The 13,918-nt window shown below is 41.2% G+C and overlaps 1 protein-coding gene across 2 annotated transcripts in view; it reads right to left on the minus strand.

Annotated features, from left to right (window-relative positions):
- Positions 1 to 13,918, minus strand: part of robo2 (roundabout, axon guidance receptor, homolog 2 (Drosophila)) — a 350,439-nt gene that overhangs the window by 75,713 nt on the left and 260,808 nt on the right. For both annotated transcript variants that reach the window (XM_042486274.1, XM_042486273.1), the window contains exons 3-5: positions 11,613 to 11,770; positions 11,197 to 11,317; positions 10,018 to 10,156 (exon numbers count right to left, since the gene is read on the minus strand). In XM_042486274.1, coding sequence (XP_042342208.1) covers positions 10,018 to 10,156; positions 11,197 to 11,317; positions 11,613 to 11,770 — 418 coding nt within the window. The remainder of the gene's footprint in view (positions 1 to 10,017; positions 10,157 to 11,196; positions 11,318 to 11,612; positions 11,771 to 13,918) is intronic.

A 13,918-nucleotide genomic window follows, 5' to 3' on the forward strand; every position in this document is an offset into this window, starting at 1 on the left:
CTGTTGTACAAATATACTCTCTTCTTCTGACTATTGAGGCTTCAGAATAATGGGCCGTCAAAACAATGGCATGGCACCCAACTGTCATGGTAATCAATCCAATAGTTGTTGAAATATATTTCACAGATAACCGCATATAAAGTCAGAGGATCACCAAAATCCAATTCATATTCATATTAATATATATATTTCAAAATCCAGCCTAATCCATCTTATAGTTAAGAATTTTCAATCTGGACCAAAGTGGTGGACAGATGAAGTGAACTGATAATAACAAACCACAACAGGATCTTCTGGGCCAATGCAGGAGGCTATATGCTTGGACTTTAATTTTGCTCTTTCACTTAATGTTAAAGGTATACTTTGTAGGATTGTTGATGACTGTTTGTAAGCATGCTCACCTATTAAAGCAAAAGTAAAAGCCAACTCACGTTTTGCATTCATTTAGCTATATTTTGCATTTTTCTGCACTGTGTCTCTTGGATGTGTGCTGCTTACGGTCTGACACCTGATTGCTCCCTTTTTATAAAGCCCCGACCTCACCTTAGCGATACAGGGGTATATACCTATAAACAGCCTGAGCACAGAAAATAAGAATATGTAGGCAGAAGAGAGAAAAAAAATACCCCACCAAACACTTACAGTGTAATAAGTGATGACTGAGGGGGATTACTTCTGTGTGAGTCTGTATATTAATAAATCCTGAGTAGTATATCTTTAAGAGCAGGCATCAGTGTTACAGATATTGCGATGACTAAGGGCAACACAAACAGTTCACCTGCTCATACAGGTTTCTACAGCCTGAAATCTACATGCTTTGCCTTGTGGATAACCCACATACGCACACACTGGACAACATGCTTATTGTTCTTGGTCCCGTCTCCATCAATCTCTCAAAACACAACCTCAGGCTGGTCCATGACTTATTAGTGGGAAACATGAGCCCAATCAATCTGTAATCAACTTCCTATATGGAATCAGCCCAGATGACAAGATGAGTGGAAAAACTCAGGGATAAGAGGCAGTTGTGGCCACACACACATGTTGGTACACACGGAGAGGGAACAGTAGCTCTTTATTGAGACTGAATCGGGGCAGAGCTCTGTTCTCTATTAGAGGAGGAATGTAATTGCATATGTACAAGGGCTGTGGAACGGATACAAGAGCCAAGTTCACTTTTTAACTAGAAAAAAGGCACACTGTACACACACACTTGAACAGAGAACAAAGTATGCAATCATCCAACACATATCCACACATGTGCAGAGTCATCCACTCATGCAGGGAGATGAGGAGTGATGGGAATGTAAGCAAATGCCAAGACAAAGCAGCATTTTTCTGGGTTGTCAACTTGATGTGTTTGCTGTGCAGAGACAGCTATGCAAAGATGACAACTTTATTGGACGCACTTTAGACGTATTACATCTCAGAGATCCTTTAGATCATTGTGGAGGATTTGCCTTGCAAAGTGTCTGTCAGGGACACACTCACCCATGTTCCACCTTCAGACTTGTGCCAATTTACCCACATTAACAGAATCGTATCTCCTGCCTATGTGGATGATACACAAAATGACTCAACCTGAGAGGATCTTATCTGCCTCACCTCTGTGTGCACATGAATGGGACCGTCAGTAGGCAGAAGGGTTGTGTGCCAACTCTGAGCACATGAGTCAGACTCAAGATACAGCAAGAGGACTAATTCCAGGCTGCTCTCTGGGCTGACCGCTCTGACACAAAGTCCCCTCTCTGCTCCATTTCATTCTGACAGTCTCTTCCAGTTTCACACCATCTAACTGCTACTTTACCGCATCCTGATCAAAAGAGCTGGAGTCTACCTGTCCCAGTCTTGTCACCCATGAGAGAGAATCAATTAACCACTATCACTTCTCATCTCCCTTCTGTAAGGCCTTTAGCCATAGCCTTTCACACCTTAGAGGGGTCAGAGCCTTCCAATCTGTCCGACTAACTTTCAACACCTAATCCCAATTAATCAAACATAAGTTCAGCCACATTTATACCCTGGATGGTTGGACCAGAGTTTGTGGAAAGCAAATGAATTCTAAACTTGCCTTTAAAAGAGCAGTGCATGAGATTTAGGGGGATTTAGTGGCATCTAGTGGTGAGGACTGCAGACTGCAACCAGCTGAAACTTCTCCTGGTGTTCATTCATCAGGAGGTGTACAGTCAGGCCATATTATCCTGAGAGATCTCTCCCTCTCCAAAATACACTGTACTATGATTAAAACCAGGTTTGGCAACTTGCCCAGCACCAGTTGATGTGCGCTCACGTTATTTCTGATCCTGTCATCCAGGAGGTTATTATGGAGAGCCAAATTATCTGCAGAGGTCTCCTTTTCTCCAAAACAAACAGAAAAATTGACCCACTGATTTAAACCAATAAAAACACAGAATGAAGCAGTTTTGGATTTAAAAAAAAAAGAGAGAGAAAACAAACAAACAAACAAAAGAATAAGTCGTTTTTAAATCATGTATATCGTTGAATTTTTTTTCTCTTTCATTGTTTTATGTCATTTTTTTACATTTCTTACTCATTCATGACTACTATTTTTTTTTTCCATTACTTGCACCTTGGGGTGGAGGGAGGACAGCGAAAAGTGCACACAGTTGTATAATGAACTTTGATTTGTATCTTTGTTAAACTAAATAAAACACCACAAAAACAAAAAAAGCCAACAAAAAATCCTTGTCTTTCAATACTGTCTTCACAGATGGGCTTTAAACTTTCCCTGGCCAATGCAAAAAGGGAGAAAAAAATAATTCACAACATTTCTTATTTTCAGGTGGTTATATACCAAAGAAAACATACTTATTATATTATATTCAGTTTCTGCCAATATATCTGTATGTATCTGTAAATTCTGCATGTTGGACCTTAAAAAGAGTGGCTCCTCTCCAGTGCCAAAAAAAAAATGTCAGCAGTGTTGCTTAGTCAGAGTGGTTTGGAGCAGACAGCATGGTTGTACTGCAAAATGCTGCAGATAGAGAAAAGAAAACAGAAAAGTACAGCTCATTGGCCAGTGCCTGGAAGCCACTCTTTCTCTATTTGTGAGTGTGTGTGTGAAGAACAAAAAGGTGCACAAACACCAAAAGCACAGAGAAAGATGTACATACTGAGGTTGTCATTTGTACTTTCTTTGGAGTAGAGACGTATTTTTGTTGTCTTTTCAAGAAGATGAAAGAAAAGCACAGATGCATAATGAATGCTCAGCTGCACATCGTCCTGATTAATGTAAAGTCAACATTTCTATATATTATTTATGATGAATTATTGGATATTGGATAGATTATGTGGATTATTATTTTATTGGGTTGTCTTTGTTCTTGACACAGTATCAATAAACCTTCAAGATAAAATACTGCTGATCATCCCACTGCCATTCCACCCACCAACCCCCGCACACATGCGCTCTCATAAATACCAGATGTATCCACTTATATATCAGGGGAAGTAATGGAGACAGGAACCATAGCCCGCCGTCTTTTCGTTTTGCTGAGCTGCGGAGGTGAGAAATCACTGAAACTGGATGGTCAGCATAACACAGGCACTCCTGTCACACTAGCTTTAACAACTCTCTCAAATAGAATGACCCTCACACCTCTTTCATACACACACACACATACACACACAAAGGGATTGAGTCAGACAGAAAGGCTTTTCTGCTGAATGTTGTGCAGGTGCGCTGCTGCAGAGGTCAGCAGGGACAGGGGGCCTGAATACAGATAGACTTCAAGACCAAAAGGGCTCTGATAAGGCAGAGAGGGCACCAGGGTCCAGAGCAGAGGGAGGGGGAAACCAAAGAAGGCTGAGACGTGGGCCACACACTGAGCTGGTAGCCAGTCGGAGATAACACATACTGCCCAAGTTTGCACTGGGATCCACAGACTGTGGCAGAAACTCCTCCATTTGGAGACACAAAGCTCTGTGGTGCTGCTCTCCTGGCTCTCTGATTTTAGAGAAGCTATTGTGTTCCTTCTCCAGGATTTTGCAGAAATGCTTGACAGACTGATATAAATCTGGTATTAAACCAAATGAAGACACTCTTACAAATAATAAACTGGTGCGTTTAAGCATAACCAAATGTGGAGGATGTAAATTCGGAATTGACAGGCACTATAAATACACCATGCACCGTATAAGGTGTGTTTCCATTGCAGGAACTCGGGGTAAAACCTAGGAGGCGGAAACATTTACAGGAACAGCCTTTGTGTCTCCATTGCAGTGTCGGTCCCCGGTAGGACCCTCTGGAAACCAGTATTGACATAATCATTCTTCTCCTTCTTCTGCTGTCTTTTATGTTGTGTTCCTGTGATGTCGGAAGGTCAGATTTTCCGAGTTGGGAAATTGTTCTTCTGACTTTGTTGTGTTTATGTGCTTCGAGGTCGTAAAATGGGAACAACATGGAAGCTACAAAAAATATGGGTTGCACTGTAATGCAAGAAGTTAATAGTTGTTTTCCATAAGAAAATTAATAAAAAGTTTCTTACCTTTGACCAATCATTGACTTTCGCTCGCCATAATTATGCATTTATGACGTCAAGTCAGCAACTTTTGTCATAAAATTATCTCCGAATTGTTTTTCTGACAAGAGAGGCCGTTCATGTGAAATTTCCCAGTGGAAAAGTCATCATTCTGATTATAACATGAACGCAAGTTTAAAAATGACGCGTGTCTTATTGACATCCCACCCAGCAGTTTTTTGGGAACGCACTGATGTACCTACCCCAAGGCCGGGACTTGTTTCGCCCCTGTAAAAGTTCTCAGAAATTGTCCTACAGGGACGTTTCCTGCAGTGGAGACACACACCAACAGGTGAGACCCTGTAAAACTACCCCCACGTTCCTGCAGTAGAAACGGGCCTATAGAGAATTAAGCAACAACATCATGGCGCAGTGCATTCTGGGCATTCTTTATTGTACGCATGTCCAAGGTAAACAGAAATCTGGCGCGGTCAGTGGCGGTATGTACCTAAAAGTTGGTATTGCAATCTGCCAAAAAAATGCATTGAAGTCCAACAAAAAGTGCAACAGACCCAACCGAAAGAAGCAAACCGAAAGACTAAAGGAATTAAACTGCCTTGATGCGTATGAACACAAGGAGTGGTCAGGCAATTTTAATAAGCAGCCAAATGCAACTTTTTACGGGCATGTTTTCATACCTTGTTTGTGGAGCAAGTGCCAACACTTTCGGGCAGTACAGAAATTATAAAGGTGAGTAACCTAACCGCCACTTGCCACACACATCTCTCTGTCAACACGTTCCGTCTCAGTGATTAACATAAGCCGCATACATGGGGGTTATTTTGATTGTTTTTTTAATCACTTGTTTAAAACTAGTAAAAAACAAATGAAGTTAACAGTGACAGTAGAGTATCGGCGCTAAAGGCAACTACATTACAGTTAAACTTGTCTTTGCTTCACTTATGTTTGTGAAAATGCCATAAAGACACAAACATATGTTAGAAAATGTTGCTGAAGGTGATGTTTGTTTGTCATTTTTTTTGGCTGCTACCCATGCCATGATAGATCCTTTGTTAGGTCTGCGACCTGAGATCAATTGTTTTGCTTCCAAGCTGGAAAGCTAGAACTAAAAAAACACACTCCATTACTGATCTGTGTCCGATGCCGTTCGTGGGAACGATTATGGCAGTTGATAACACAGAAAACATTCACAAAACTGGATAAACTGAGTAACTGTATACACTCAAATGCATCATCTTCTTCTTCTTAAAGACTTACTAGTGGCTGGCAAACTTTTTGGTCATGTCACAATCTTATTCTCTTTACACCTTAAATAAGCTATAACTATCACAGTTTCCATGGTATTTTGAGACAGATGCTACGATCCAGCTGCTTGACAACACATGCCAAAGATTTTCCCCTGGGAAGACACACGACTCCACCATCTGAATCTAATCTTATGTATATTAGTATAAAAGAAAAGCTCCATTCAAACCAAATTTATTTCTCTAGGGGAGGTTGGCTGATTTCAATATTGCATGTGCTGGTCAGTGATTTTAATCCTGCCTGGAGCGCAATTGTGTGAATTTTCAACCCTGGTAATAATTAAAGCTCCAATAACATACGGTTTAACAGCACACTTATTGGTCCTGTAATAATTTAAGTCCCATCCTCAGAGACAGACTTTCATTAGCTCTGCAAACAGATTAGAAATGTGTGTGACAATAGAAAAAGTAAAAAAAAGCTTCTTTTTCAAACCTGATGGCTACATACGGTCCTATTTGTGAGCCCAGATGATGAAGGTAAAAAAGAAAAGCCATTATGAGAATAAAAACCCGGGAGCTCAACAAATGGGCTGATCTAATTTCAGCTACAGGTAATTATTCTGTCTTGGCTGGTCTGCCTTCCTATAACTAATTGTATGTGTGGTGGACTACATGTATTTAACACCATCATCTCACACACTCCAGGCTCCTCCTTTACTAAAAAGGTATGATAGGAAATCAGAAAGAACCTTTTGATAACACATATTGATAACAGAACATTAAAAAACAATGACACTTTGAACTAAATTAACTTTTTGTTCACCTGTCAGTGTGGCTAGAGGTCTCAAAAATCTTCCAGCCACTTAATACATTACCATTGTTTTGTTGTTGGCAGGTGAAGAAGCAAATCTAGCAGCCACTTGTATATTTTACCAGCATTTGGCTGGAAGCTGCATCTAATTTCCAACCCTGGTCACGGGTACCTGGTGGGTCGAGAAAAGCTCGATTTTGATGCGTATAACTATGTCTTATTTACATTAAAAACACAGAAAATAAAATAAAATTCTAGTATGAATAACTTTTTATTGTGAATGAGAACATGGCACTCAGCATTGTATGTGGCATCAAATTGAGAATCACTGCTGTGACTTGGCATTGGGTGAAATACAGTCTAAAAGGATGACTAATGTCACCAATATTAATCACTTTTTTGGAAACAGAGATAGCTGCAAATGTGTACCACAGACAGGATTTAAGGTTAAGTACTAAGTTATGTTTGCACAATGTGCAAGTGTGCAAACAGAAAAATGAATGACACAGTGCTTTAACCCTTAAAACCTGTGCAAATAGGCTTGATTTCTTTTTAAAACATGGAAAGAAGGCAATGAGCAACTTAACAAAAAATATCCAAATATGAGCAAGATGTTATTAAAAAGTTACAATACAATATGTTGAAATTATCCTAAAAAAAGTAAAAAACAAAACAAAACATGAAATGACCTGTAGAAAGTGCTAAATTAAAGTTAAAACAATACATACATTTTATACTTTTCTTGATTTTTTTTTTTTATTGATTAGATGCAATTCTCTCTTTCTCTCTCTTAAGCTAAATTTCATTTAATTTTGTCACCAAATTTGACTAATTTTTGCAATTTGCCAGACATTTCCTGTCAAGTTGCTAATTTTCTCTTTTCCCATGTTCTTGACAGAAATCAAGCCAATCTGCTCACATTTAAAAGGTTTCAATGCTTGTGAAAGGTATCTGAATGCAGCACAAGAAAATGGATGTCAGTCCAGATTTCAAAGGGTAAAGCAACTCATGTAAAGAACTTGAATACTTTCTTATTTAGAATGAGGTCAAGAGCCCAAGCAAATGTCCTCTTAACACAAAAAAATATCAAATTCCTAATCATAATTATTGCACCTTCAGTAGTAATGCACTTGAGGTTCTTTGACATTTTTAGCTATTTACTCTGACATGTAACTTGAATGATCTTATGGGGATGTGTCTAGGGATTTCTCATCATTTTGTACTGAATAATTTTAAACAGTACCAAAGCCTGTTGGCAGATGACCTATAAACTGGTTTGGTGGTTTTAATCTAGTTTTTCCAAACACAGTAAAACACCCACAGAGGTAAAATAACAGTACTATTGTCTTTGTCCTCTAATTGAAACCATTCTTGTGCCGTCTCTATCTCCTCTTCCATCCCACCGAGACCGAAGCCGGTGCCATCCTGGTGTGCTTTATGTCTATGTGCCAGTGTGTGCATGTGTTTGCCTTGGAGGCTGCTGGAGCCACTGAGCATATTAAAGACCTGTTTACTCAGCTGAGGCTCTATTTCCCTTCTTGCTAGTATAAAACTTGCACACACGCAAACACCCACAGAAAGACACAGGCATGCACATGTAAAGGGACCAGCAAAGGAAAGTTAAAACACTCTGATGGTAAAGAGGGAGCGCTCTTACTAAGTCTGTCTTTTTACAGCTTACCATAATAATAAGGACAGTGTAACCTTTTTGGATAGAGAGCAAACAAAGATCACTCCCCGCTGCATATAGAAGTGCTTGATCTTTAGTCGCATTTCATTCCTATGGTGAAGACCACTAGTGATAAAGCTACAGACGCCCACAGAGTAATGACATGATGGCTGCGCTACAGTAGCTGTTTTCATGTCTTCTTCATCCGAGCACTTGCCAGTTATCAAACTGGAAACTATTCTTGCGTGGGATTTTAAACAATTCTTCTGTCAGTCAGAGAGAAGCCCTGTTTGATGTTTATTAAGTGAGGATAAGCAGCAGAGAACGCTGGAACAGTTCTTCACTTAACAATATGAGTCTTCTTTTTGGCACGCAAAACAAAGGCAACAGAAAATGTCAGAATTAGAATATCGCAGTTTTCATGCTTGCTTTCTGCTTCAAAGCAAAACTGGAGAATTAAATATAGCGAGGAAAACAAAAGCTCCCATATTGTAATTAGAAACACGGCGATATTTATCACTTATTAATTTTGGCAGTATCTTTTTTCATGTGTTCAGCTTTTTTCCACATCCAAATAAGGCCGAACTTCAAAGGGATGATACAGTGCGCAAGGACGCAGGCACATGACACTCATCCTACTTCGTAATAAATCTGTTAATTAGTGTACAAAATGAACTCATTTCCAGAGCCAACTCCCTATCAAAGACATGAGTGAAATACTTCTATGTGTTTGCTTTGGCACGGCGCTCGTGTCGAACTGCCCAGTGAACCAAATCCTTATCAGACACAAACAAGCCGCCCACGCTCGGCTCTGCAGCTAGCCTTGAGAGATGTCAGGTCCACTGAGTGTGTATTTTATGAGGTGATCCAAGCAGTGTGTGACTGGCTTGTTGGCTGGGGACACAACGCTGGTCTCTTTGAAGTCCACTCCTGACAATGACACTGTTATTGACTGCAAGTCCAGTGACTCACCGTGAAGCAACAGGCCGACACGCGAGACCCAAAAAAGAACAGTATCACTATGTCATCAGTGGCTTTTTACGGGAAGTGAACCAGACTATAGCTGGCAATGGAGCTAGTTAAATTACAGACTTTAAGAGCTTTTTTTCTCCCATCAGTGTCTGTTTTCGCAACAGTGAGTGAGTGCATGTGTCATGTCAGCGAGGGTACACACACTGAATGGGGTTAAGGGAGGCAGTGATTATCTTCTAGGTGTCTGTGCCAAGATTTCACCTGAACAGCTGCACCTGTACACAGAATCCTGCCACGTCAGCTGCTGTCTCTTTGTATCTCCTGTCATTCTATCCTTCTCCTTCTCTACCTGTCTGCTTTGCAGCGTGCCATATTTTTCCTGTTACCTTTCAGCCTCCCTGCCCACTTACCTGTCACTCAGTTTTAATTGTCTAGCTCAATATCTGTTTGTCTTCATGCAGACCCCCTTCCTTGACACTGTCTGCTCCTGTTATGGCTGTGGGAGCTGTCTGCTGGAGCACCCAAGGGTGGAGTCATTTTATCCTGAATGTGTAATATGCATTGTGTACAGCCTAATAGAGCTATTTAATGCCCCCTGGCAGCCACGCCAGGTGAGAGCTGGCAGTGTGAGTTATCATTAGTTTGAAACAGTCACTCAGGCTGACATCAATGCCTCCATAGCTCCTTTGCTTTGCAAGCGCAGCCTGTCACATCGGTGCTATGCGCACACACACACACACACACCTTATCCCTGCCTTAATAAACATTTCTCTCTTGAAAAAAAGCATTGTTTGAGAATAATTTTGTCGATCTACATACCTCCCACGAGGAACATCAATGTCGTCTTTCCTCCAGCGTACGTTTGGCTGAGGGTCTCCTTGTACCTGGCAGCGGAACTCCACCGTCTCCTCTTCCAGGACCACCTGGTTGATGGGCCTCCGGAGAAAGGTTGGTCGCTCTGCAGGATGGGCACAGAGGATAGAAATAGATAACCTTATAATGTGGCGCAATTGGTTTGTGTGATTGTGAGTTTACAGCGCAAGTATTTTTTTCATACTTTTTATTCACCACACAGTGAAATCTTTCTGCAGAATAATCCCCTCTCTCTACTCACCCTTATTTCTCTTTAAATCCCATTTACCATGCACAGTAAACTCATCTAGACATTATCCAGAGGAGCTGAATGTAAAAACACAAATGTCGAAATCATTAGGATCAGACATTAAACAGACTTTATCCTGCCAGCTCCCTCGTACAAAGTCCGTGTAATGTTAGATTGAGCCCATGTGTGAAAAGAGCCGAGAATTCACAGTGAGCAAGTGGGTTGTTGATGACATTTCTATCAAGCACCACATTCAAAACCGGAAAAATACAGACATCTGAGGATGAGGAAAAAGGATAATTTACACAAAGACGGCAAAAAAGTGTCTGGATAGATGACGAGATACGGGAACTTCTGTCACCTAGGGCTGAGGCCGAAATCATCAGATTAATTCAAGAAATGGCAGGAGACTAAATTACAAACATAACCATGGTGTAATCTGTGTAATGTCGTGCCTCCTGGATGCTCTAACCAGGTGCCACCCCTCACCTAATCCAAACGGAGTATTTCCAGTAAGTGAGAAAGCTTCTGACACAGAAAATCTCCTGTAGTGTGCTACATGTGTGAAGGAGAAACTGTGGACCTGATTCCAGAAATGACAGGAGTTCATATGTGAAAATGCCAATAAACACTGTGTTTACTTCAGTCATTCTCTTAGTGTGTTCATTAGCTCTGTGATTGTCTGCAATCTCTTCTATAGTCTTTATATCGATCATCAGGAATTAAAATTGAGCTGGGAAAAGACTTGCCCTGACAGTATTTCAACTTTTGAGCTTGCCATACATGCTGAGAACTACACAGCAAATGAGAATATACAGTGACATATGTAAAAATCACTGTGATACATCACTGAGGAGAAACAAAAGTTTCAGGGGAATTGGACAAATAAAGCTTACCAAACACGGTAACTTGTGCTGTCTCGCTGTCCCTCTCTCCGACCATGTTGGTACCCACACAGATGTACATGGCAGCATCGCTCTTTCTTGTGTTGGAGATCATCAGCTTTCCTCCTCGGATCTAAAGACAGAAAAGGCATCCTTAAATATATAAATATTATATGTATTTTGATTTTTTTCCCAATGTCTTCCAATTTTATCCCTATAGTTCTCTTCCCTAAATGCATTAATGTAATGAAGGAATGATCCCTCACCTGCTTCCAACACATTAAAACACTGTCGAGTTTGTTAGCAGACAATTCAAGAAAGAAAAGCTTTTTTTCCCTTGTGTCCAGAGACTACAACTAAAGTTAGAGACATTGAGAGTAGTTCCTCTTATGAAGTCACAGTATTAAAACAATGGTAATAGTACTCACAGTGATCCTGTCATCCTTGTCGTCAATTCGCACTTTGTCTTTCTTCCAGTAGATGGTGGGTTCAGGATGGCCTCTGGGAGGAACACACTCAAGGATTGCCGGCTCTCCTGCTGCCACCACCACGTCTGTCGGGTTTTGTCTGAAGTCATCTCGCAGCACTGCGGGAAAAAAGGAGGAAACAGTTCAGGAAGAGTGCAGTTGTGTAGCATGCTGTTGAATTTTAAATACTGAAATGTTTAAATCCACCATGTTTAAAATGTGTCCTCGTGTATTATTATGTGTGTGCAGCACTGTGTGAATGTACGCAGCTTTCACTGTGGCTATTTGAATGGGATGCGCGGCTTCATCTGACAAGGCAAGCACAAGTGAGAGCTAATTGGAGCTAATGGAGGTCCCTGTGGAGGTAGCAGAACAAACAGAGACAGAATGCCCTGAAGCCTGGTGTCATTCACATGTGAGAGCACACAGGGGTGCAACACTGCTTCATTTTGCCAGCATGTACACACTCACACACTTACACACAATCAGATATGTGCTAACGGACAGAAAATCGGTGGGTGGCCTGATGAACAACTGTGGCTGTGTAGCTAATCAGCCTCAGGTAGGCCTTTTATCACAGAGATAGCTTCTCACCCAGCGAAACACACTCATTGTCACACACAGACACACAAACTGGAAAGCACAAACATACTCAAACATGCTTAGCTAGCTTCGTACAACATACATAATACCTACCTGTTGTACAAAGGTACAAACTGGGGGCTGCTCTGGCTCTCTCACCCATGCTGTGTGTACTCAAACAGATCTATTTCTATTTGATCTACAATAAATCCAATCTGTGGAGTAGCACTCTAGGAATTTCAGTGTCCAGCCACAGTGAGGGACACATGATTCCTCTGAAGGATAAAAGGACTGAGCTTGTTGGAGGATGTTTGAAGATGCTTGAGGAGGGCTAAATTAAGGGCAGCACCACAGGTCCTTATGTAAATGCCACCTAGTACTGGGGACAATGGTGGGGAGGGCCGGGATTATAAGAGAGGATAACTGGTCCCTGCGCTCCAGGCTTCTCTCATCTCTTCATTCACTCTTCTTAGCCTCTCTACAGAAAGCTGCGCAGCCATTGTCTTCTTATTTATTTATTTAGACCAAGGGGAAGCGGGGTGGAGGACGAGGGAAAGCTTTCAAGCCAATTATCCCGGGGATGCACCGGGATACAGAGTGGGACTTTTGTGTGACATGAATTCAAATGAAACCTTTACACAGGGGTAATAGGAGAGAATACAGAGGAGGTAGAGGTTTTCTCTCTTTAATGCAGGGCTGCCCTATAAGAGCGAAGGTAATTAGCTGGATCCAGAGTGGTGGACCCCCTGGCCAGGATGGGCATGACAGCCGCCACCACTGGGCTGTCTGTATTTGCATTACAAACAGAACTCCTGCTGGTTAAAATCATAGCCTGGTTTGGACCATACACAGCCTGCTGTTTTCAAGATGCCGTTGGATTTAATTGCTCCTTTCCATTCATTGCTGATAGCACCCATGGGATTCTGTCAGAATCAATTTCCTTTGAAACAGAACGGTGACAAAAGAAACACACGTTAGGTGCATCATTAAGGTGCGTGTGCCAGGTTGTGTAATCTAATCTAATACTGCACGGAGTGTCACAGTAAATGCATCCCTGCCCTGCAATTTAAATAAATACACAAAATGTAGAAACAGAAAAATAAACTAGAAATACCACCACACAGTTGTATGGCTCCGCGAACCAGTCAAGTGGCACTTACAGTTTACATCTATGTCTGTAAAATCATGGATGCTTCTGTTCCTGATTTATGGTGCTGAGTAATGGACGTAGAAGTGGTTTTGCAGAGCATTTTGATGTCACAGTTGACTTTTGACCTCAGAACTTTATTATGAAACCCTGTTAGACATTTGTGTAAAGTCTGAGCTTATGAATTCTTGACTCTGTTTTGTGAGGTTGCCGGGACCTTGACCTTTGGCATTCGTCCACCGAATTCTGATGAGTTAATTCTTGTCTGCAAGTGGATGTTTGCACCAAATTTGACAAAAGTACCTCAAGGTGTTCTTGATTCCTTCACAAGTATGAGATGAATGCAAGGGAAACATGACCTTGACCTTTGACCCCAAAATCTAATGAGTTCATCCTTGAGTCCTAGTGGACATTTCTGATAAATTTAAAGAAATTCCCTCAAGGCATTCTTAAAATATTGAGATATAGATGTTCACAAGAATGGGCTGGATGAGCAAACGGCTACAAGCAAGCAAACAGATGACACACTGCTGGTGAA

The sequence above is a fragment of the Plectropomus leopardus genome, chromosome 5 (assembly GCF_008729295.1).
Source record: "Plectropomus leopardus isolate mb chromosome 5, YSFRI_Pleo_2.0, whole genome shotgun sequence".
Classification (NCBI taxonomy): domain Eukaryota; kingdom Metazoa; phylum Chordata; class Actinopteri; order Perciformes; family Serranidae; genus Plectropomus; species Plectropomus leopardus.